The 24,469-nt window shown below is 45.9% G+C and overlaps 1 protein-coding gene across 1 annotated transcript in view; it reads right to left on the reverse strand.

The window, feature by feature from the left end:
- The window catches only part of LOC147114073 (cation channel sperm-associated protein 3-like), a 60,690-nt gene extending 52,541 nt beyond the window's left edge, over positions 1 to 8,149 (reverse strand). Inside the window, exons 1-2 of the mRNA XM_085995652.1 lie at positions 7,939 to 8,149; positions 7,705 to 7,855 (exon numbers count right to left, since the gene is read on the reverse strand). Coding sequence (XP_085851778.1) covers positions 7,705 to 7,855; positions 7,939 to 8,027 — 240 coding nt within the window. The 5' untranslated portion in view covers positions 8,028 to 8,149. The remainder of the gene's footprint in view (positions 1 to 7,704; positions 7,856 to 7,938) is intronic.
- Positions 8,150 to 24,469: the final 16,320 nt, after the last annotated feature.

Genomic DNA, 24,469 nt, shown 5'->3' on the forward strand with positions numbered 1-24,469 from the left:
GCGAATGGACAATGACACCCACCGAACTGTCACTGCTACGGCAGAAAGGACAAGTGTCTGTTGGGACAAATGGTGGGAATCCGAGCAAGGGATTTATGTGTGTATGTGGGGATCGAAGGAGGCCTGCCCTGCAGGAATCTCAGTTGTCTTCTCTGCCGCCTGGCAGGACCAGGGGAAGGGGATAAGGTGGGGCTCTCACATACGTTCATGCGTGGTTTTTCAAGGGGCAGCCTCAGTTAAAGCCACGGAACTGGTGGCGCGCACCCACAAGCCGTTACCCACCAATCCACCTAATAGGACACCCCGGGAAGGGTGCCCTACCACCTACCACCAGTAAGGGACCTGGGAATGGACTGGTACTAGTGCCTACCGATCAGGTGCTGTACCAGGGGGTACACTACGCGGTGGCCTCGGCGATCTTAAACCTCACCGAGGTACGTCTACCCGAGTGGTGCCCCAAGGAAACAGAACAGTTATACCAGGCCCTCTTAAAGGACATGTTCGGGAGGTTTTACGAATTTGATTTTTCTAGTGGGGATAGGACTGAACTCTACACTACACCACGCGAGTTTTTGGGCGACACGGAGAGACAGAGAAGGGGTATTTTGGGTGATACTTTCACCGCGTTTAATACTGGGACTTCTGTCACCAACTCTTTAGACGACATTGAGTTACAGACCCAGATAAATGAGCTGAAAACACAGCTAAAGGGGATTCTCATGGATGAGAACAAAGTAGTGAGCTCGGAGTTGCATGAGGACCAGGCTATGACGGTCCATTTGAAGGAAATCATAGCAGAGTTGGAGAAGCATGCGAAAACGGTAAATGCTCTCATACGGGAGGACAGGAATGCGTCTGACCAAGCAGCGCAGAGCGCGGTGTGCGTACTGTATGGGGCATGGTTACTGGGCGAGGGCCGCAGTAATCTGGAGGACCTGAAACAGGGTTTGGTCCCCTCCTGGATCAGTAACAAACACCTCGCCGCCCTCCACCCGTATGAGAACGCATTGAGCCCGTGCCAACTCCGGCTAGCCTCCGAGGCTTATCCAGTTCCCGTGGACTGTGGTCGGTCTAACCACACAGTCATGGGGGTGGTTGTTAGGATGCCGGTCATGGGTAGGACAGCCCGACCCGCACCAGTGTACAGGGTGGAGAATATTGGAGTGATCCAAGGGGGTGCGCACATTCGTTTCGCCGCGATCCCGCCTTACGTCATCAAGTGGGAGCACGAAATGACAGGCACGGACCTTTCAGGGTGCCGGAGCCGGGTAGCACACATAATCCTGTGTCCCCAGCACTTGAATGCCTTTTTAAGACCGCAGTGTGGGTTCAGAGCTGCTGGCGCGAAGCCTATAAATTGCACCATGGAGGCGATGGCACAAGGCCACGTTCCCCCCCAGGTGGCATATATAGGAGGTGGGACCTACTGTGTCACCACCGGCGCGTCCCACTACCGGCACGGACAGCACAGCTGGTGTGCGGTGAGTGATAGCAGTTTCTGTTTCAAACCCGAGGCAGAAGTTCAAGTGGCCCAGGAACTAATTGTCCCCATCCCGGAGCCCTCCACCGTTCACCTCACTGTTAAAGAGAATGTAACCAACTTGTTACAGTATGTAGCACACTTCGGCTACGAGATTCCCCCTCTCCCTGAACACCTCGCAAAGCTACTGAAGGCCATAGTGGTTTCCCAAAAACACTTTTACACCCTAGAGCAAAAGACGATAGATATAGGGTCCAAGATTTTGGATATAGTGGTTCCACCGTGGTGGGACATTTTTGAGAGTATAGAGGTCCCTTCGTGGATCCGTCTGGCCTCCCACATCCTGGTGGTGTGTCAGATAGGGATCGTACTGTACCTAGTCTGCGTGCAGTGTAGAGGGAGGGGTCGGTTGACACAGTTCCGCAACCAAAGAACTTGGCAGCAACACTACGTGGGAATCAACGGGGATTCGTCTGCGTAAACCCTCCCAAGGGACTCTCCGTACTATGAGAATTCTTGCGGCGCGGTTGTTAATAAAGATTGTGAATGATGAATGTACCGAACTGAGCAGGGATGTCGGAGCCCCTCCATGTTTGGATGTAAGCAATGTACTTGGTTGATTTTTCCTTTTCTAGCTGCTTGTGTACACCACGGTCTCGCGTTATGGGAAGTGCGATGTATCGCGGGTATCTGTAGAGGGGAGAGATTAATCTAAGGGGAAGGTCGACTAAGGAGGGCCAGAATTATGATACGTAATGGAATTTTCAAGAAAAATTATTATGTATCACAGGGGGGTGTAGGGAGTTTGCAAAATTCCCCCACCTCGCCTGCTTTCCGAATCAAACAAAGTTGACCACTTTTTAAACGTACAAAATGGAGTTCTGGGACACGTGACCAGAAAGCTGCTGGAAGCGAGTCATTTTTCTCCCCAGCAACAAGACCGGAGACAGGGCCTGGAATTCCACAGTCCCTATGTGGATTCCAGGCCAGACATGGAATTGAATATGTAATAGCAAGTCGCCAGTAGGCCGGTAAGAACAATTAACCTGGTTGCACTGCAATCAGGGTTAAGCTAGTTAAAACCATCATCGGGCCCATCCTAACAGATCCAATCATATCAGAAACCGTTTTAGAGGACTAGGCACCAGAGACACCATTGTGTGACTGAAACCAAAAACAATGAGGGCCGGTGATAAGGCCATTAGTGGGAAATCAGCCGTTTTGCAGCCATTTACAGTTAACGAAGTAACCTGGGACACATCTCGATCTGGGGGAGGCAAGGCAGATCGAGAGAGTATAACTGTTTTTAGCAAGCAGACAGAGAGAGCAGTTCGAGACACTTCGACTTAGAACACACTTCGGGAGAGACAGCTGTGGTGTATGTAACCGTTCCACCTTTAAGAGAACTATTTTAAGAGTTGCACTACTTTATCTTGGCTGCTGTATACTGTAATACCGGTGGTGACCACACCGGTATATAAGTGCTGTGTAATGATTTATTGGGCAGTTCCGCCCTGACCTTCGACTAGTAAAGACCTGTTAAAATTTACTCTTGTGGTCTGTGTAGTAACTCTCAATATAACACACAGACTTAACAGTGGCGACGAGTACGATCTTACCCTGCGGCAGAGATACATCCAAGGCAGTTTAACGGGCGTCGAGAGGAGGCATCCGCCCTCATCATTCTGCTGAGAGAAGACTCGGGTCTGCAGAGCAAAGGAAGAATTCTGACACGAAGCCTTCCATCAGCAACAGGCAGTGATCATCCCTTCTATCACGGTGGTGGGTAAGCCGATCAGCGACGAGCAGCAAGTCGGCCACGTTGGCTGTGAAGTAGGGGAGGGAAAAACGGAGGATATAAGGGCGGAGAACTCGACCACGGCCGGGGAAAAGAGCCGGACAGAAGTCGGGGCCAGAGGCGCTGAGACTGGGGCAGCGTAAGGCACGGGAGCCGCGGTGAATGCAAACGCAGCCGGTGCGAAAGACCGGGCTGCAAGCGGGCTGGGAGACGCAACAGCGTCGAGAGAGAGCTCGACCGCGACCAGTGAAAAAGGCCGGGCAGCTACCGAGGCCGCGAGGCGCAGCGACCGGGTCAGCGTAAGGCGCGGGAGAAAATTTAAAAAAAACGCGGAGAACTCAGCCGCAGCCGGGGGGAAAGGACCGGACTGCAAGAGGGGCTGGGAGGCATGATTTGAAAACCGCTGGGGAGGGCGAATGCAGCAATACGGCAATCGCCATTACAGCCAGCGGGGGAGAAAGGCAAACGCGGGAAGCTGCCATTTTCATAGGCGGGGGAAGAAGACAAGCGCGGGAAACCGCCATTTTGAAAAATAAATAAATAAATAAAAGAAAAATTTATTTTTGTTTCTCAAGAAGATTGCGAGGATGCCTAAGCGTGGTAACATCAACGATTTCGATCCCGATGTTGAAGATTGGGCCACGTATGTAGAACGCATAGAGATATATTGTAAGGCAAATAAAATATCAGATGAAGATAAAGCACTAACCTTACTAAACTCAATGGGTGCAAAGACATACGGGCTATTGAAGCATCTTCTATCACCAGCTAAACCGGCGGATCAGACTTTCGCTAAAATTGTTGCTGTTCTGAAAAATCATTTGAACCCCACACCGCTGATGTTAGCGGAACGATTTAAATTCTATGCGAGAACGCAACGGAAAGAGGAAAGCAACGCGGAGTATTTAATTGAACTGCGTAAGCTAGCGAAATACTGTCAGTTTGGGGAAGGACTGACAGAGGCACTGAGAGACAAATTCGTGTGTGGATTGTCGAAAGAAGGAACACAAAAGCGGCTGCTTGAAGAGAACGATCTTACACTTGATAAGGCTGTCACTATTGCAGCATCGCACGAAGCCGCAGCGAGAGGCACTGCGGAAATGCAGCTGAAGGCAGCGGTACTCAGCGTAGATCAAATGGCTTTGGGTACAACGAAATGTTATCGTTGTGGAAAGACAACACACGATCAGAACCAATGCTGGTTTAAAAACCAGGAATGTAGAAAATGTGGCAAGCTTGGTCACATAGCTAAAGTATGCCGGTCAGGAAAGAAGACCAGCAACAAAAAGTCACCGCAGGAAAAGTGCAGAAAGGTACATAAGGTGGCTGAGAAGAGTTCGGATGAACAGAATTCGGATTCAGACTCCAACAGCAAGGAACTGGGTAGTCTGAGAATTCACAATGTGAGTAAGGAAGCTGACCGACAAGCTATCTGGGTCACACTTCAGATAGCAGGAGTCCAAGTGAAGATGGAATTGGACACCGGATCGGCGTTGACGGTCATGAATAAGCAAGATTACAAAAGGTTATTCACACATATTCCCCTACGGGATACGGAGATAGTATTGCAGACATACACGGGGCAAAAAGTATACCCCATCGGAAAGATAAAAGTCAAGGTGGTACACAAGGGCAAAGAACACCAAGGAATGGACATATATGTACTACCTGAGGGAGGTCCACCACTTCTGGGACGGGAGTGGATCAGGAAAATAAATATGGACTGGCACTCCCTAAAAGCAATAACGGTAGATTCCGGAAAAAAAGATGTCAAACCTGAACGATTGTCCAGAATATTGGATGAGGCTAAAGAGGTGTTCCAACAGGGACTGGGAACACTGAGAGGAATTAAGGCAAAAATCAAGATTGCAGAACATGCAAACCCAAAATTTTTCAAAGCCAGACCGGTACCTTATGCGATACGACCTGCTGTGGAAGCTGAGCTGGAAGGGCTTGAACGTTCAGGAGTACTGTCTAGGATGCCAGAAGGTCCAAAACGCCCCACCACAAGCCCCTCTACATCCATGGGAGTGGCCCTCATCTCCATGGCAAAGGGTACATATCGACTTTGCTGGTCCATTTATGGACTCAATGTTCTTAATCGCGGTGGATGCACACTCCAAGTGGCCGGAGGTAATAAAGATGTCCTCCACCACCACGGAAAAAACCATCACAGTATTAAGGACCATATTTGCCAGGAATGGGCTGCCGGAACAGATCTGTTCTGATAATGGACCGCAATTTGTGTCCAAAGAATTCAGGAAGTTCTTAAAAAACAATGGGGTTAAGCACTACACGTCCGCCCCATACCATCCCGCCACCAATGGATTAGCTGAAAGGTTTGTCCAGACCTTCAAGAAGGCCATAAAGGCCATGGGTAATGAAGACATAAATCTACAACATAAGGTAGATAACTTCTTGTTGGCGTACAGGAATGCAACACATGCGGTTACAAATCAAACTCCCGCCATGATGTTTTTCAATAGAAGACTAAGATGCCGGCTGGATTTGATCAAGCCAAACGTCAGAAGGGACGTAGAGAACCGGCAATTTCAAGGCATGAATGAAAGGCCAACTAGAACCTTCCAGATAGGTCAACAAGTTTTGGCCCGGGACTACCGTACCGAGAAATGGCAGCCTGGAACTATTTGCACACGACTAGGACCGCTGATGTATACCGTGGACATTGGTGAAAGCATAATAAGGTGCCATGTTGACCAGATCATAGAGTCATCCGAAAAGGGACAACCTACTCCACAACTCTGTACGCCTAATGATGAAGCAGAGATACCCATAGTATCTACCTCCGATCCGGTGATACTGGAATCAGATGAACCCGACACTGGCATTCAAGCCGAGTCGACCTTGCCAAAAGAACCTACTACACCACCGAAAACTACTACACCACCGAGGCGTTATCCGGACCGAGTCAGGAAGCCTCCAGAGAGACTGAATCTCTGAACTGTGGTACATGAAGTTGTGTATATATGTTATTATTTTATGTTAATGGGGAATATATACTGTTAAGCTAAAAAGGGAGGATTGTGGTGTATGTAACCGTTCCACCTTTAAGAGAACAATTTTAAGAGTTGCACTACTTTATCTTGGCTGCTGTATACTGTAATACCGGTGGTGACCACACCGGTATATAAGTGCTGTGTAATGATTTATTGGGCAGTTCCGCCCTGACCTTCGACTAGTAAAGACCTGTTAAAATTTACTCTTGTGGTCTGTGTAGTAACTCTCAATATAACACACAGACTTAACAACAGCTTCTGCACTTCACTTCGATTTCATCCTGGGACTTCGCTGCAAAAGGGAAACTTCAAGGACTCTACTGGGAGAAGCAGTCTCCAAGACGGGGAAGGCTATGCGCAGCAGGCCCATGCTTTGGTAAGCAGGCGAAGCTCCCGGTCCGTACTGCCTCCCGATTTAAACCTGACTGTTCCCCCCCACCCGTGCCCACCACCTCAGGCAGGAATTCAGAGTGGAACCAGGAAGACACGGGACGGAGTGCACCATCCCGGTACGGACCGGAGCACAGAGCGGGCCTCGCTAAATGGCGCAGCCCGACCCAGGAGGGAAGCCTTTTTGCCCAGCCAAGGAGGAAGATCCACTACCTGACTGACGGGGGAGTGTGTGGCCAGTGCACACTGAACTTTACCAGGCCAGACCAACTAAAGCTGCAGTCCCAGGACAACCTAAAGGCCTTTGTTCCAATGCGTTGGGTGAGCATGAGAGTCTGACCCCCCTTTAGTTCGACCCAGGTTAGGGATAGTGTAGGAGGTGGGGATAAGGCTAAGGGGAGTGTTAATGTGTGATACCCCTCGATGTGTCGTACTCCTTCCCGCACTCGCGTGCCCTCTGTTTTGAATATATAGTATTCCTTTTTTTTTTCTTTTTAAAGTGTATAGATCTGTAGCCTTGGTTTAGTATCGTTGAACCAATTAATTTCTCTGCTTGCCTGTTTTGTTTTATTTTTCTCTCAATAAAACTGTTATTATTTTAACCTTTCACCTGCTTGTCTGTCTCGAGCTTGTTATTCTGCGCATCAGCTGCCTGGTAGGATCCCAGTGTCAGAACTATGTGGGAGTGTGGGGACGCCTCGAAAACGTCCACTGGGTCAGGCCCGGGCCAAACCGACCACCCAACCAACAACCGCTACAGCACACACCTCTCTGCAAATAAGGAAAGGGCCAACAGAGGTATAGATATTCGCAGGAAACTTTAACACAGCGGTCTGGGATTGGCTCGGGGTGGTATTAGCAGCAGCATGGAAGTCCTGCCCAGCCTCTCAGCAGGTGAGGAATCACATAGGGCAACCGTAGGAAATGAGAGGCTCCCACCCTCAAATCAATATGCAAAAATACCATTAAATTCAATTGTGCAAATATATTTTCAAAATACTGTAGTATGCTTTGCTTACATTAAAGAACACATAAAACTTGTTCTCCATTTCAGAATCACTCTCAAGCGCCATGATAAGGGAATTTGCTAAAATCGTAGTGAAGATGAATCCTTTGAAAACCAAGCTCTTCGTGAGCCTTTTCACATAGTTTTGCACTACAGAGTCTTTCCTAGCAAAAGAGATTCAGATGAAGTGTAAGAACTGGTTCTTTCCACAGAGGTAGTAAAAGCTCTAAACCTTTGCTTTACTTACCGCTTTTTTCGGATATGGCCAATGTCAAAACTCTTCTGTTCACTGGAGGCATCGTTCACAAAGGGATGGATTTGGGTGCCTATTGCCATCGCTCAGATAATGTGTAACTAGTTCCTCCTCTATACCATAGGAAATGTACTGGTGGCTTTTGATTTAGAATCTCAATGTTTTCTACAGTCTGCTGCAAAAATTACAGCTCATCAGTAATGAAAGATCACACAGCATTAGAAAAACAAATTGATTATGTGTAATTTATTTTAAATGGTTCTAGAACAGAATAATACATAGCAACAGAGCAAACATCAAAACAAAGTGATTGTGATGTACAGGCATTCCAAAATATAACCAACACAGAAGAGAAAGAGAATATCTCATGACAAGCCATTGAACACCAAATTTCCCCCACCCAGTAATTTTTTTCTCAGTTTTGTCTCTTTCTCCCCTGAATGTGGTGACAGATGTTGAGATTATGGCCGCGATTTCACCTACCGAGGCGGGCTCAGTGCGGCCGTGGTCGGTGGCGGGTTGGGACCCTGCTCCCAGCTCGATCCCGCTCTGTGAGAAGAATTTTCAATTGATTGGGCTTGTTAAGCCCGCCCTGCGAGGTTCCCAGCCAATTAAAAGGAAGTGGGTTTGATGATGTCATTTGATGATGCGTCATCAGCCGGTTTCCTTAAAGGGACCATGTCCACATTCATATTGACAGTTGTGCTGCCAGTGTTCTGCAGCATTGAGGTGCTGGAAACACTGACAAGCGCTGCACAAAGGTGCACAGCTGCACCCAGGCTCTCCCATGACTCCCTCCATATTATGGAGGGAGTCACAGCATGCAGTGAGGTTCTCTTCCCTTCTAATGAGCAGAAGAGACCTCCCCAGGACACCAACGCAGCCTGGTTGCACATTGCACAGGAGGGCAAAAGCAGGGATGTCAGGAGGGCTTGGCTGCAGTGGCACCAACCTTTCAATAGATCACGAAACATTACTGCAAAGTCACAATCAACCTCATCCTGCTGTGCTACTCATCACATCCCCATCACTCTGCCTTCCCTACCCTACTCCTGCACATCCTTACTCACACCAACTTACGTTGCACCTCCACCCATCCCTCTCTATCTACATTATCACTTCCCCATCTCACTCGCCACCCCACACACTCACCCTCATCCTAGTCCAATCATACCAAATAACACACAAGGGTAGGCACTTGGGTGTTTTCACCAGTGTTCATGTAAAGTTTCTGTTGATGTGTTGCCAAACATTGAAATATTTATTTTCCACACTTTGCCTTCTTGGACAGATTTGTGTGCACCTTTGGAAGTGGCTTAGTGAGTTGCAGTGAATGGTGAGACATAACGTTACCCCCGCAATGGTGGTGGTGGTGAGTGTGAAAGGAATAACTTGGGCATTGTAGGGATGCTTTATGGTGCTGGTGTGGGGTGGTGTCACCCTCGGACATCATGTGGCAGCCAGGGTGTACAGCGTCAAGTGAAGTAAATCTAGCCTTGGTGAGGCCATCCCTGGCGTCCTGGGCAGCATTGTGCTCGGGTGCTGATTCCCTGTGTCCTGTGCAGCATCAGGTGATCGTGGAGAAGGTTGGTGTTGTTGTTGGTGCTGTTGGTATGCCTGGTGATGACGTTGGGCTGATCGTGGTGGGATTCTGAGAACCAAGGTGAGACTTTTTCAAGGGCAGCGATGTTGCTGGAATAGATGGCAGCTGAAGTTGAGATGACAGAAGCAATCTGTCAATGGTGAGAGAGGTTGCTCCAAGGAGGTGAAAGTGGATAGAGAGTTTACTCCAAACACTTCCAAACTGCACAAAGCTGAAAAGTGTATTCCAAATCCTGAAGGCTCCAGCTTCTCAGATTGGAAAGTGAACAGCTGTGAAATGGTAGCTTTTATACCACTTTTGCAGCTGTCAACTATTCAGAGGAATGAAGAGTCATTGACAGCCCAAACTACTTACCTGACGTGATCCCCGAGCGCTGGGAACCTTGTGAAAAAGCTGGTAAAGTAGTAAGTACATGGTAAAATGGTGTTTAAGTACCTTTTAACAAGCTCTTAATTATCTGAATTGGTTCACCCACTAGTAAAACGTCCCAAGGCATTTCACAGGAGTGATATCAAACAAAATTAGACACCAAGCCACATAAAGAGGTATTAGGGACGATGAGAGGTAGGTTTTAAGGAGCGTCTTAAAGGAGGAAAAAGAGGTAGAGAGGTGGAGATGTTTAGGTAGCGAATTCCAGAGCTTAGTGCCTCGGCAGCTGAAGGCACATCCGCCAATGGTGGAGCGTATAAAATGCATTTAAGTGGAAGCTAGATAAGTACATGAGGAAAAAAGGAATACTGAGAAGTACAGAGGAACAGAGGAACCTTGGCGTGCATGTCCACAGATCGCTGAAGGTAGCAGAACAGGTAGATAAGGTAGTTAAGAAGGCATGCAGGATACTTTCCTTTATTAGCTGAGGTATAGAATATAAGAGCAGGGAAGCTATGCTTGAACTGTATAAAACACTAGTTAGGTCACAGCTAGAGTACTACGTACAGTTCTGGTAACCACATTACAGGAAAGATGTGACTGCACTAGAGAGGGTACAGAGGAGATTTACGAGGATGTTACCAGGACTGGAGAATTTTAGCTATGAGGAAAGATTGGATAGGCTGGGTTTGTTTCCTTTGGAACAGAGGAGGTCGAGGTGTATAAAATGATGAGGGGCCTAGATAGAGTGGATAGGAAGGATCGATTTCCCTTAGTAGAGAGTTCAATACCAGGGGGCATAGATTTAAAGTAATTGGTAGAAGGGTTAGATGGGAGTTTAAGAGAACCTTTTTCACCCAGAGGGTGGTGGGGGTCTGGAACTCACTGCCTGAAAGGATGGTAGAGGCAGAAACCCTCAGCACATTTAAAAAGTACTTGGATATGCACTTGAAGTGCTACAACCTACAGGGCTACGGACCAAGAGCTGGAAAGTGGGATTAGACTGGATAGCTCTTTTTGGGCCGGCACAGACATGATGGGCCAAATGGCCTCCTTCTGTGCCGTAAATTTCTATGATTCTATGATTGAGAAGGATATGGTGATGGGGGAGATGACGTAAATAGAGTGGGGGGAGGCTTGTGGAGCCTAAACACTGGCATAAGTTGGGCTATATGACCTGTTTCTGTGCAGGAAATTCTATGTAATTCTATTAATATTTGGACATCACCATTCTGTGACATGGTCATGCTTGCAGCTGCACTTCTGCCACTAGATAGAACTTCATAAGGTCCAAAAGTTACTGATCCCCAAAACCTATACCTACAGCATCACTAACACACTTTGAGGGAAATTTGCTTTGTCTTGATTTCCATAAGCAAAGCTATGGGAGATCCACGGGGGCGATTTTGTGAATGGGGGCACGTTGGAGTTGGGACTGCTGCTTGTCGGGTCGATGTCCCGCCTCCATCGATTTGTGGCCAACCCACGCTATTTTCCCTTGATTGACCTTGTTATGCCTGCCCAGGAGGCTTAGCAGGCCAATCAAGGGAAAGCCAGTTGCAGAGCACGTCAACGTATGCCGTTGCATCTGTCAAAACCTTTGGACAGATGAATTGTCATCATTTGACAGCTCTGTGAAGCTGTCAAACAGTGACATTCTCTGTAGTTTGATGAGGTCTTGAATACAAGACCCCATCAAACTTCTTTCTTTAACAGAATTGAGATGGTTGTTGCATCTGTGAATGTAACGGCCATCTGTCAATCCCAACGCGGAGGTCCGAGACTCTCCGCATACAAACCGACTGAAGCCTGCAGGAAGAAACAAAGGTAAGTACACTTGTAAAAACACTTTGCACTTACCTCAGATACTCACCTCTCTACTCTTGCACCCATCACTTACCTTCGCACCACACTTTTGCACCCCCCCCTCCGACCCCCGCAGACCCACTACTCGCCTCGCTGACCCGACTCCAGAAGTCGACACCTGTGAGGGCAAAAAGGGGATAATCCTATTTTCTACCTGCTAACAGGCAGTTAATAGGCTTTAATCCCTTCCCACCTCCAAGGAGACGGGTCCCGGCACGGGATGGCTACCCGCCTCCTGGGAAGATGGCATGGAGGCGGGTTGGGGGCGGGTTGGGCACCCACCCCCAAATTCTGCCATTTTTCCGGCAGTCCCGCCTCCATACTTGCCTCCCCGGAGCTGGCAAAATCGCCCCCCACGATTTCAAATCAAATCAAATCAAATCAAATCAATCAAATCAAATCAACTTTTATTGTCATTGTTAGTGCACAAGTGCAGTACAACGAAATGTAGGCTTGCGGCTCCCGAGAGTGTACATTTGGATTAAGACATTTAAACATTCAACATACATTTGGCTTGTAGTATATTAACATAAACATAACCATAATAAAGTGCATTGGCAGATGTGCAGGCTTTAGAGTTTATTTGTGGAGTTCAGTAGAAAGAAAATAACATTTTCTTTTAAATTATGCCATTATGTATATTTTAATATGCACATTCTTTCCTTCCTTTCAACTTTCTCCAGGAGATCATCTATTATCTCAAAAAGTCCTGCTGCACCTGACCACAAGGACACCTAATTTTAAAAAAAATAACTTAACTCCTGGGCCTCACCTGACCTACGATCCCCCTCCCGGCAGTTCTGGCCTGACGGGGAAGCTATCATTGCTCCCCTGCTCAGGCCTCCAACTAAAATTGCAGATTGGGTCCTAATGACACCATCAGACCGGATCTCCATATTTAAAGAGGGAGCCCCGTCGCCTTCCTTTGAGCGTCCCACTCGCCCGCTCTAAAGAGCAGGTTAACATCGAGACACCGTGGGAAGGCAGTGGGATCAGAGTGGGTAAGTCGCTGCCCTCATTTTAACTGCCTCCCATCCGGTTTCAGCCAGGGCCCTATGTGTTAGCAACATAGCAGCAAAATTTCTTCTGCGTTCTATTTCTATTGAAATTGTTAACATGTTATAAAAGCACAGGTACATGATTTGTCTAAAAATAACAATCAAAGGAATACTTCCTCTTACAAGGTCATAAATAAATGCTATCAGTGCTACGATTGCAGCTAGCTACTGGTAAAAGGGACTCACTCCCTTCCCAAACTATTGATTTTAAAATCTGTTCATATTTATATTCACAGCAAGGTACTGTAGAAAGATCGATATTTAAACAAATGCTAAGACAAACCCTTGCAATACTGCAGACAAGTTTACCGTATTTACTCAAATATAGCCTGCACTTTTAAAGCACAAAAAGAAATTGTTTGTGCTCACAGTGTAGCATACTTATGAATTATATTTTTCCCAGGAGAGGGCTCAAATTTGCAGTACAGCCTATATACAGGAGCTAGCTATATGCAAGCAGAGACGGACTGGGGAGATTTCACAAGTGCCCCGTGAATGGTTCCATTGTGCTGTATTACTGGTTCCCCCTTTTTCCATGAGAATCCTATGGAATCCCACGTCCTTTCAAAAAAGCCAGTCCGTCCCTGTATGCAAGTAATTACAGTATTTATTTAGTGGAGCCCTTTCCTGTTTTGACTCATTTTTATACATCACCTGACGCATCTCTGATGCAATCATGCAATATTCAGACTTTGGGTTGAATTACTGGCCTTTAAACTGGATAAAGTTGCACTTAGAAAAGAAATAAAATAGATAGGCTAAATTAAATTAGCCCTGGCCAAAAGCCGTAAGACGAAGGTTAAAATTTTAAATGTTATTCCTGTTTATCTGACATCACACTGATATGAATGCTGTATGTACAAGCATGTCTTTTCCCCTAAGATAAGAAAAGTCAGGGATGAGAAAGGCCATTCCTTTCTTATATGACAAAATAAAACTGTTTTAAAAAAAATCTCCCCCAAGAAACAATAAAAATACAAAAGAAAAAGAGGGGGAGAGGAGAATAGAAGACATGGAAAGCAGAATAAAATTAGATTTTTTTCTTTTTCTTTAAAATTATCTTTAAGCTGTTTACTCCCGAACTGATTTGTCAGAATTTAAGGAAGTATAGCTATAACTAGAACTACTTTGAAGACAATGTTTTAAACTCTATAAGAACTAAGGCAGTCCATGCCTTTGAGTTTTTAATGTTGGTAAAGGTATATTATGGCCTGCACTTTTGTAAAATGAAAACTTTTTATGTCAGACACCGGTGGAACATTTTTGCCTAAGCAACGAGAGGAAAGTAAAAAGAAAGGCTTACATTTATATAGCACCTTTCACGACCTCAGGCTGTCCCAAAGCACTTTACAGCCCAATGAAGTACTTTTTGAGGTGTAGTCACTGTTGTAATGTAAGAGCCGCGACAGCCAATTTGCACACAGCAAGGTCCCACAAACAGCAATGAGATAAATGACCAGATAATCTGTTATTAGTGATGTTGGTTGAGGGATAAATATTGGCCAGGACATCAGAGAGAACACCCCTGCTCTTCTTTGAATAGTGCCGTGGGATCTTTTACACTAGAGGGCAGACGGGGCCTCGGTTTAATGCCTCATTCAAAAGACAGCACATCCGACAGTGCAGCATTGGAGTATCGGCCTCGATTTTGTGCTCAAGGCTCTGAAGTGGGACTTAAACTCACAACCTTCTGACTCATAGGTGCAAGTGCTGCCACTGAGCCACAGCTAACACAAGATAACATGATAAGACAGTGTTTCACGTTCATTACCATTTATCAATTGATAGTTGCGTCAACTGATGCTTACAGCATAACTGCGGCATTGTGGTATTTCAACATAGCTCTCAAAATCACATCCTTTTGATGTTAATTATGGTTCTCTACAAGGCGTAAATAGAATACACTGTGAGACTAAACACAAAAATGAATATCGTCAATATTAGCAGCAAATCTAGTACTAAAAGTAATCATTGCTCTGTGGGCCATCTTCAGTGCCCCATATATCATTGCAAGTCCCATGACACTGTTCAGTGTTCTGAGCAAAAGGTACCTAAAAGATGTTCATTTTTCGGGTCACTTCCATGCTGAACTGTAAATTGGTAGGCAGGAAAAAGGTATTTAGAATGTGAGATGGGCATTTGTTTTGCACAGAGCCCAAAGAATGGCCAATTTGTTAACACCTCTGGTCCTTCAGGGAATACACAAGCACCTTGGTGTTAAAATGAATTATTTTTAATCTCTGGGGTTCTTTGAAATAAGGCTTTTAAAAATTCAGAACACAGAGGGTCAGTCAGACAGCAGCCGGCTGTGAATGGGAATAGCCACTGTCCTGGTCAGCAGGCCACTGTCCTGGTCAGCAGGACACTGTCCTGGTCAGCAGGACAGGTATCAGGCACAGTCTTTACATTAGGATTCCTTAATGCAGGCTAGCATGCACATGTTTTTTTTTTGTTTGCAACAGTGCTCGATTTGAAGTTATGCCAATTAAATCAAATCTCATTGTTCTGTGTTTTACCTACTGTGGAATGAACCAAACCAAACTTTGCCCCACCCAATGTTTACTCAGTCCACCTTTGACATAGGTAAGACATGGAGATCCAGTTCAAAACTCAAAGGAGTTGCATTGTTACACTCTAGGTTCCTGCTATTGTGCATAAGGCAGGGGAGTCAACTTCCATAAGAAGCAAGCAACCAGACCACTTAAGGTAGTGACTGACACCACTGAACACCAGTAGGTTTCTGCAACAGACCCAAATTCATAAAATCTCATTAACTAATTTTGTTGCAGCCATTCATTAATGAGCACTGCAACAAAACTCATGATGGATCCAACTTCTAGGAGGATTGGAGATGGTGACTCACAAATGCTCACATTATCGAAGTTTCTGTTTCGATGGGTCATACTTTCCAACAAAGAAGGTCATAAATACCTGTTCCTGGATCACAATTGTTATATCCGTGTATCTTAATGTTGTGTCCTTCAATAATCAGACAACAGACTGCAGGGAACGATCCAACAGGTGTTTACTGAATGAGGGATACTCTAGAACTAATTGTACAGATCACTACTCAGGGTTTATATACAGGTGTGGTCACTGCCGGTACTACAGTATACAGGAGCTGTAAAAAGTAGTTCTCTCCCTTAATAAGGTATATATACATTACATACATTACAATTCCTCCCCTTTTAGATTAACAGTACCATAATACTCATTTAACAATTGACATTTTTAATTTACAATGTTATATGAAAATAGTCCATTCATATATTCAGTCTCTGGGGAGGCTTCCTGATTCTTTCTGGATAACGCCTTTCCCGAGTGTCTCGCTCTTGGTGCGGAGGCGATTCTATCAGCCTGTCGTCAGTTGATTCATCAGCTTCCAATGCTATTGTTTCTGAGGTAGATGCGACCTGTACGTCGGGTTCCTCACCAGGTACGTATGGCCGAGACATGGGGTTGACTCGTTCCTGTGACTCTAGGATCTGGTCAGCATGGCGTCTCACAATATTCTCCCCAACATCCACTGTGTACATTAGTGGCCCCTGCCATGTGCATATCGTTCCTGGTTGCCATTTCTCTGTTCGGTAGTTGCGGGCCAAGACTGGTTGCCCTACATTGAAGCTCCTTGTCGGCTTCTCATTGATGTGCTGGAATTGCTTACTCTCAACATCTCTTCGTACATTTGGTCTGAGCAAATCCAGACGAGATCTCAACCTTCGGTTAAAGAACATCATGGCCGGGGCCTGGTTGGTGACTGCATGTGTCGCATTTCTGTAGGCTAACAGGAAATTGTCCACCTTATGCTGCAGTGGAATGTCGTCATCGCGCATGGCCTTTACTGCTTTTTTAAAGGTTTGTACGAACCTCTCAGCCAATCCATTTGTGGCTGGATGATACGGGGCGGATGTGTAATGCCTTACCCCATTCCTTTTCATAAATCTTCGAAACTCTTCGGACACAAACTGTAGCCCGTTATCAGAGCAAATCTGCTCTGGCAAGCCGTTCCTGGCAAAAATGGTCCATGGGACTGCAATAGTTTTCTCCGTGGTGGTGGAGAACATTTTGATCACCTCAGGCCATTTCGAGTGCGCATCCACGGCTATTAAAAACATTGAGTCCATGAATGGACCAGCAAAATCAATATGCACCCGTTGCCATAGAGATGAGGGCCACTCCCATGGGTGTAGAGGGGCATGTGGTGGTGCATTTTGGGCCTTCTGGCATCCTGAGCAGCTCTTTCTCAGGTCCTCGATTTGCTGATCGATCCCCGGCCACCACACATAAGCCCTAGCAAGGCTTTTCATTTTCACCCCTCCCAGATGACCTTCGTGAAGCTCATTGAGCACTCTCTCCCTTAACTTGGGTGGAATTACCACTCGGGATCCACACATCAAGGTCCCCTGGCATACTGACAGCTGTTCTCTTCTGGATGAGAATGCTGGCAACAGTGAGTCGCCATGTGCTGGCCATCTCTTCACCGTCAAATCATATACCCGAGACAGTGTCGGGTCATTTCGGGTCTCCGTCTCTATACCAGCGTTAGTTACTGGCAAGCATTCAATTATCGTCGAATGAAATATTTCGACAGGATCCACTGCTGGTGCTTCCTCCGCAGTAGGCAGTGGCAGGCGTGATAGCCCATCAGTGTTTCCATGCTGTTTCGTGCCCTTATACTCGATTTCATATTGGTGCGCCCCTAGAAAAAGGAACCATCTTTGTAGCCGTTGCGCAGTCATCACCGGAACGCCGTTCTTTGGATTAAAGATGGAGACAAGTGGTTGGTGGTCAGTCAGCAAGGTGAACTTCTGCCCGTGCAGATAGTGATTGTACTTTTTCACTCCCCACACTAGGCTGAAGGCCTCCCTGTCAATCTGGGCGTAGTTACGCTCGGCTGAGGTTAGTGACCGAGACGCAAAGGCTACTGGCCTCTCCGAGCCATCTGGGAATTTGTGCGACAGCACCGCTCCAATGCCATAGGGTGATGCATCACACGACAACCGAATTGGTAGTGCTGGGTTGAAATGAGCCAACACCTCTTTTGATGTGATCAATGCTTTGCTCTTCTAGAAAGCTCGTTTACATTCGTCACTCCACTTCCATGGTACCCCCGTTTGCAGTAGGGTGTTCAGTGGGTGTAGTATGGTAGACAAATTCGGCAAGAACTTATGGTAGTAGTTCACCAGCCCGAGGAACGACCTCAGTTGTGACACATTTTCCGGTGCTGGAGCCTTGACTACTGCCTCAATCTTTTCAGGGGACTTATGTAACCCCTCTTTATCAATAACGTGGCCACAATACGAGATCTGCTTCTGGAAAAACTTGCATTTGTGGTGATTAACTCGGAGCCCATATTCCTTCAATCTAGTGAGCACCTGCTCCAGGTTGGCGAGGTGATCACTGTCATTTTTGCCCGTGACCAGGATGTCGTCCAAATAACACTGGGTCCCTGGAATCCCTTGCAGGACTTCTTCCATTTCCCTTTGCCAAATAGCCGGAGCTGATGCTACCCCGAACACCAGCCGGTTGTATTGGTAGAGACCTTTATGAGGGTTGATCGTGAGGTACTGTTTCGAGGCTTCTTCTACCTCCATTTGCAGGTACGCCTGGGCCAGATCAATCTTAGTGAAGCGTTTCCCTCCAGATAGCGAGGCGAAAATATCTTCAATCCGCGGAAGCGAATATTGTACAGTGTGAAGGACTGGGTTCACTGTCACCTTAAAGTCCCCACAGATGCGAACCTTCTTTGGTTCCCCAGGCATATTACTCAACGACCTCTTCATTACAGGAACGATGGGTGTAGCCCACTCGCTCCAGTCCACTTTGGACAGTACTCCTGAACGTTCCAAACCTTCCAGCTCTGCTTCGACGGCTGGGCGGATCGCATAAGGTACCGGTCTGGCCTTAAAAAACTTTGGGCTTGCATTTTCCTCTATTTTGATCGTCGCTGTTATGCCTTTTAGTGTTCCGAGTCCCTGCTGGAACACTTCTTGTGCGTCAGTTAGCATTTTTGACAGTCGTCCAGGTGTGACGTCGTCATCCTTTTTGGCATCTACAGTCAGTGCTTGTATGGAATGCCAATCTAGCTGTATCTTCTGGATCCATTCACGTCCTAGAAGTGGTGGTCCTCCATCTGGCAATACATATAGGTCCATTTTTGGTGTTTCCTTGCCGTTATATATAACGTTCACCCTTATTTTTCCTTTGGGGTAGACTTTTTGCCCCGTGTACGTCTTCAAGACAATCTTTGTATCTCTCAAGGGTATATGTGAGAATAGCCGCTTGTAGTCCCTTCGGTTTATGACTGTTAGGGCTGATCCTGTGTCCAATTCCATTTTCACTTGGACTCCTGCTATCTTGAGCATGACCCAGATAGTTTGGTGATCCTCCGTTTTGGTCACATTATGTAGTTTCAGACAACCCAGCTCCTTGCTTCCGGAGCCTGTATCACTTTTCTGTTCGTCTGAACTACTCTCCGTCACCTTATGTACCTTCTTGTACTTCTCCTGTGGAGATTTCTTGCTGCTGGTTTTCTTTCCCGACCTGCAGACTCTTGCTATGTGTCCTACTTTTCCACACTGTCTGCACACTTTGTCCTTGAACTAGCAATCATTATGGTCGTGTGTTGTTCTGCCGCAGCGATAGCACTTCACTGTTCCGTATGACATTTCATTTGTGCCATATTCTTGCGGTTTCCGTTGTATCTCTGCAGCGCCCCATGCTGCTGCTTCGTGTGATACTGCAATGCTGAAAGCCTTGTCCAGCGTAAGATCCTTTTCTGATAGAAGCCGTTTCTGGGTTCCTTCATTTTGAAGCCCACACACAAACTTGTCCCTTAAAGTATCTGCTAGTCCCGTTCCAAACTGGTAGTGTTTTGATAGCTTGTGCAGTTCCGTTAAATACTCAGCATTACTTTCATCTTTATGCTGGTTCCTTTTGTGAAACTTAAATCTTTCTGCTATCAGCAGTGGTGTGGGGTTTAAGTGGTCCTGTAGGATTGACACTATGTTTTCAAAATCCTTTTCTACTGGCTTCTCTGGGGTTACTAGGTTTCGTAGTAAGCCATACGTTTTTGCACCCATTGAATTCAACAATGCCAGCGCTTTCTTGTCATCTGGCACTTCATTCGCCTTGCAGTATACTTCTATGCGTTCGACATATGTCGTCCAATCTTCGACTTCACTGTCGAATGCTGTGATACTGCCACTCTTCGGCATTTTTGGGTGTGGTTAGACTGGCTTAAAATGGCGTCTCCCGCGCTTTCCTTTCTTCCCCGCTGCGGCTTAAAATGGCGTCTCCCGCGCTTTCCTTTCTTCCCTGCTGCGGCTTAAAATGGCGTCTCCCGCGCTGCTGCCAAAACCACTCTCGGCGGTCCTCGTGGCAAATGGCGACGCCCTGTGGGTTTCGTGCGCTGCTCCTGCGCTGCTGCCAATGCCGCTCTCTGCGGTCCTCATAGCAATGGCAGCGCCTCGCGTTTTCCTGCGCGCCTCTCTCCCCCGTTGACGCTGCTCGGCCCTTGAACACCGGCTGCGCTCTGCTCTCTCTTGTCTCTCTCCCCGTTGACGCTGCTCGGTCCTGAACACCGGCTGCACCCTGTGCGCTCTGCCCTCTCTCTCTCCCCCGTTGACGCTACTCGGACTTTTTCTGTGCCGCTCGATCGGGCTCTAGCCGCCACTGTCCGGGAAGGGTCTGCGCAGTACCTGTTGCCAGCCCGTTTCGCTGGACCACCGTGACTGGAAAGCCAAGCCTGGCTCTCGACAGCCTCCCCTGCGATGCTCAAATCTCCGCTGGATGACTGGGCGGTTGCCCGTGGTCGACACCCGTGCTTCTGGACTCGACCTCCTTCCACTGTTCTCCAGGAGCGAATCCCTGGGAGGTGATGCAGAGTTGCAGGTAGGTTCGAATCTGCGTCGTTGCCAATGTTATATCCATGTATCTTAATGTTGTGTCCTTCAATAATCAGACAACAGACTGCAGGGAACAATTCAACAGGTGTTTACTGAATGAGGGTTACTCTAGAACTAACTGTACAGATCACTAATCAGGGTTTATATACAGGTGTGGTCACTGCCGGTACTACAGTATACAGGAGCTATAAAAAGTAGTTCTCTCCCTTAAGGTATATATACATTACATACATTACAACGATGAGATCTTATCAACCATTTGAGTTGACAACCATATAGAGCAATGGTTTACTAGGGTTAAAGCAGGAGAGAAAGGTAGGAAAAGTGATGCAAAGGTACTGCAAGGAAACAAAATTGATGAAGTACCATCCTTTTCAATTCTGAAAACACTTCCAAGAGTCGCATAGCCTCCATTACATCTATATCAAACCCTCTGAAGCACCAGGACTGGGATAAGTGCTTAATTCTAGGTATGAGGCTAAGATGATAATTACAACAGACTGAATGCGTTAGTGGAGTTTACGTTCGAGCCTTCGCAGAAACATAAGAGGAGTGACAAGCATGAATAATCAACAGAAATATCCCACTCACCCAAAACAAAAATAGTTTGAAATTTTAAGGTAAAGTATTCTGTCTATTCAATTTGCAGGTTGATTTTTTTTAGTGTGGTGGGCTGTCTATTTTTTTCAATAGAAGATCTCACATTATAAAGGTGAAGCTGGCCTAAAAATTTAAAAAGAAGAAATTGACAATACCAGCAATAAATCAATAGTGTGCTCACCACTTCTGTGTCACCAAAGCCAAACGTTTGAGGCCTAATTTTTCAAACATTATTCCAAGGAAGAATAGGACAAAATTCATATTATTCTTGGACCAACTATCAGTTGGGCTGCTAAATTTTAATGGGAGGAGCTCACTAGGCTACTTGTTTGAATTATGTGCTTGAAATAGCAAACATTCTAATCTCCAAATGTGAAAACAATATTAAAATAAAACTGGTTTAATCACCTAATAAGTGATGAATAAAATGGATCAGCTGATCAGTGATAATTGTGACATTCTTTACGAAAGAATTTTGATCTTTCCATTTTACTCTGAAGAAAATATCAAAAAGATATAAACCCTCGATGTAAAGGTTGGAACAGAAGCCAGTCTCTGAACAAATTCATTCGATTTTCTCGGCTCACAGCTCAGCCATTGAGTCTACCTGGGTCAATAGCTGCTAATCAGCTTTACTGTCAGTGCTTCACATAGAATATACAGCACAGAAACAGGCCATTCGACCCAACCAGTCTGTGCTGGTGTTTATACTGCACACGAGTCTCCTCCCGTTCCATCTGCCTCATCCCAGCATATCTTTCTATTCCCTTTTCTCTCATTTACTAGTTTAGTTTCCTTTTGCAAGCATCTAAACTACTTGCCTTAACCACTTCCTGTGCTGTACCAAATGCTGGTAAAGTACTCAGGAGGAGTATTCCAACAGAGGATGTCAATTTGTTTTTAGAATTTTTTTTTTTAAATTTTGTGCTGAAGGTGAGAGATGCCAGTACTGGGAAATAAACTCCTCCAATTTCATCTAGTGTTGGCATCAAGCACACCCAGGGCAAGTACAGCACAGCCAAAGGCAGTGTACAGCTCCCACTACTCTGTCGTAACACTATACCTCAACTTCAACTATTTTTTCCTTTTCTCATTTAAGCCATCCTATGGCATCGTTAAGTAATATAATCAGTGCTGAATTAGAGAAGCTTTGGGCTGTACATTACAAACTCAGGCTGGCAGGCTGTAACTAGTGGGGTGCCGCAAGGATCAGTGCTGGGGCCTCAGCTATTTACAATCTATATTAATGACTTAGATGAAGGGATCGAGTGCAATGTATCCAAGTTTGCTGACGGTACAAAACTAGGTGGGAAAGTAAGCTGTGAGAAGGACACAAAGAGCCTGCAAAGGGATATAGACCGGTTCAGTGAGTGGGCAATAAGGTGGCAGATGGAGTATAATGTGGGAAAATGTCAGCTTATTCACTTTGGTAGGAAGAATAGAAAAACAGAATATTTTTTTAATGGTGAGAAACTATTAAATGTTGGTGTTCAGAGAGATTTAGGTGTCCTAGTAAAAGAAGCACAGAGAGTTAGCATGCAGGTACAGCAAACAATTCAGAAGGCAAATGACATGTTGGCCTTTATTGCAAGGGGTTTGGAGTACAAAGGTAAGGAAGTCTTGTTACAATTGTACAGGGCTTTGGTGAGACCACACCTGGAGTACAGTGCAGTTTTGGTCTCATCTAAGGAAGGATATACTTGTCTTAGAGGCAGTGCAACAAAACTTTACTAGATTGATCTCTGGGATGAGAGATTGAGTAGATTGGGCCTATGCTCTCTGGAGTTTAGAAGAATGAGGTGATCTCATTGAAACATACAAGATTCTGAGGTTGCTTCCCCTGGCTGGAGAGTCTAGAACTAGGGGCTGAATTTTCCAGGGTGGTTGTGGGCGCGATCGGTGGAGTTGATGTCAAAGATCAGCCATGGTCTTATTGAATGGCAGAGCAGGTGCGAGGGGCCATATGGCCTACTCCTGCTCCCAATTCTTATGTTATTATGTAACTCATTTCAAATAGGACCCTTACAGCCAGTGGAGAATTTCATCTCATTAGTATGGACTGGATTTGAACTTAAGTCCCAGCTGAAAAGCCAGTGTCTAACCACTGCACTATGCAGTTCCCTGGGGAATGACTTTAGGGGTATTACGGACAAGTGCAACTATCCTCATAGTTTCAATAAATGAACTGTTAAAATTGAAGCAATGAGTCGATTTTCATCACTGGTGCAAAGTGGGCGGATGGTGGGTGGGTCATTACATAATGCTCCATTTTTCAATCACACTGGATGGAGAGAATTATAATCTATTACTGTATATAGAATAGTCAAATTAATTTCTTGTATTGTTTGAGGGAGGATAAAAAGAAAAAAACACATACACATAGAAAATTAATAGATTTAATAAGATTCATTGGAATTTTCAGCCACTTCTGTTTGACTGCAGCGATTTGTTCCTCACTATTTTCTACATCATTTTCCTGTGCTCCAAGCAAACCCTGGAAACTATAAAATTGATCCAATAATATGACATAGTAAAAGAAGAAAATTCTTCCAGGTTGAAACCATTGGACTTCATTATCCCACACGTTCCCTTCCACGATGGGACCAATGCATTGAAAATTCCTGGTTGATGATGTCAGGTCACATCCCTATGGAGGAAACTCATATCCTGCCTGTTGTTTCACACACCTCGTTATGTCTCAGTTTTATCGCTACAATAGAAATTCAAAACAAAGCTCACAACATGAACATAGCATGTAACTTACTGAAGCCATCACAGCCTGTTTAAACACAGGATACGTAAATATATGAAAGCCAAGGTTTACAGTTCATGCAAGAGCCCCGATGGAGGAAAAGGCAGCCATTTAAAGCATAGTTTCTGCAGTGTGGGATTGTGGTTGCCCATGGATTGGCAGCAGGCCAGGGTTGAATGGGCATAGATAAATATTTTGCAGTTTTCTTTACCTTCGGCGACCTTTCCTCATATTATAAAATAGATGGAGTAAAGTCCATGCTGAGTAGATTGTCTGTAATCTGTAACTGAGCTTGATGGGTCTAACAGCCTTTAATCGTTCCACATTTTCTTATCTCAGAACATGGAAATGAGGTAGTTAGAAAAATGAT

Source organism: Somniosus microcephalus, chromosome 8 (assembly GCF_052327205.1).
Source record: "Somniosus microcephalus isolate GS21.2 chromosome 8, FLI_Smic_1.0, whole genome shotgun sequence".
Taxonomy (NCBI): domain Eukaryota; kingdom Metazoa; phylum Chordata; class Chondrichthyes; order Squaliformes; family Somniosidae; genus Somniosus; species Somniosus microcephalus.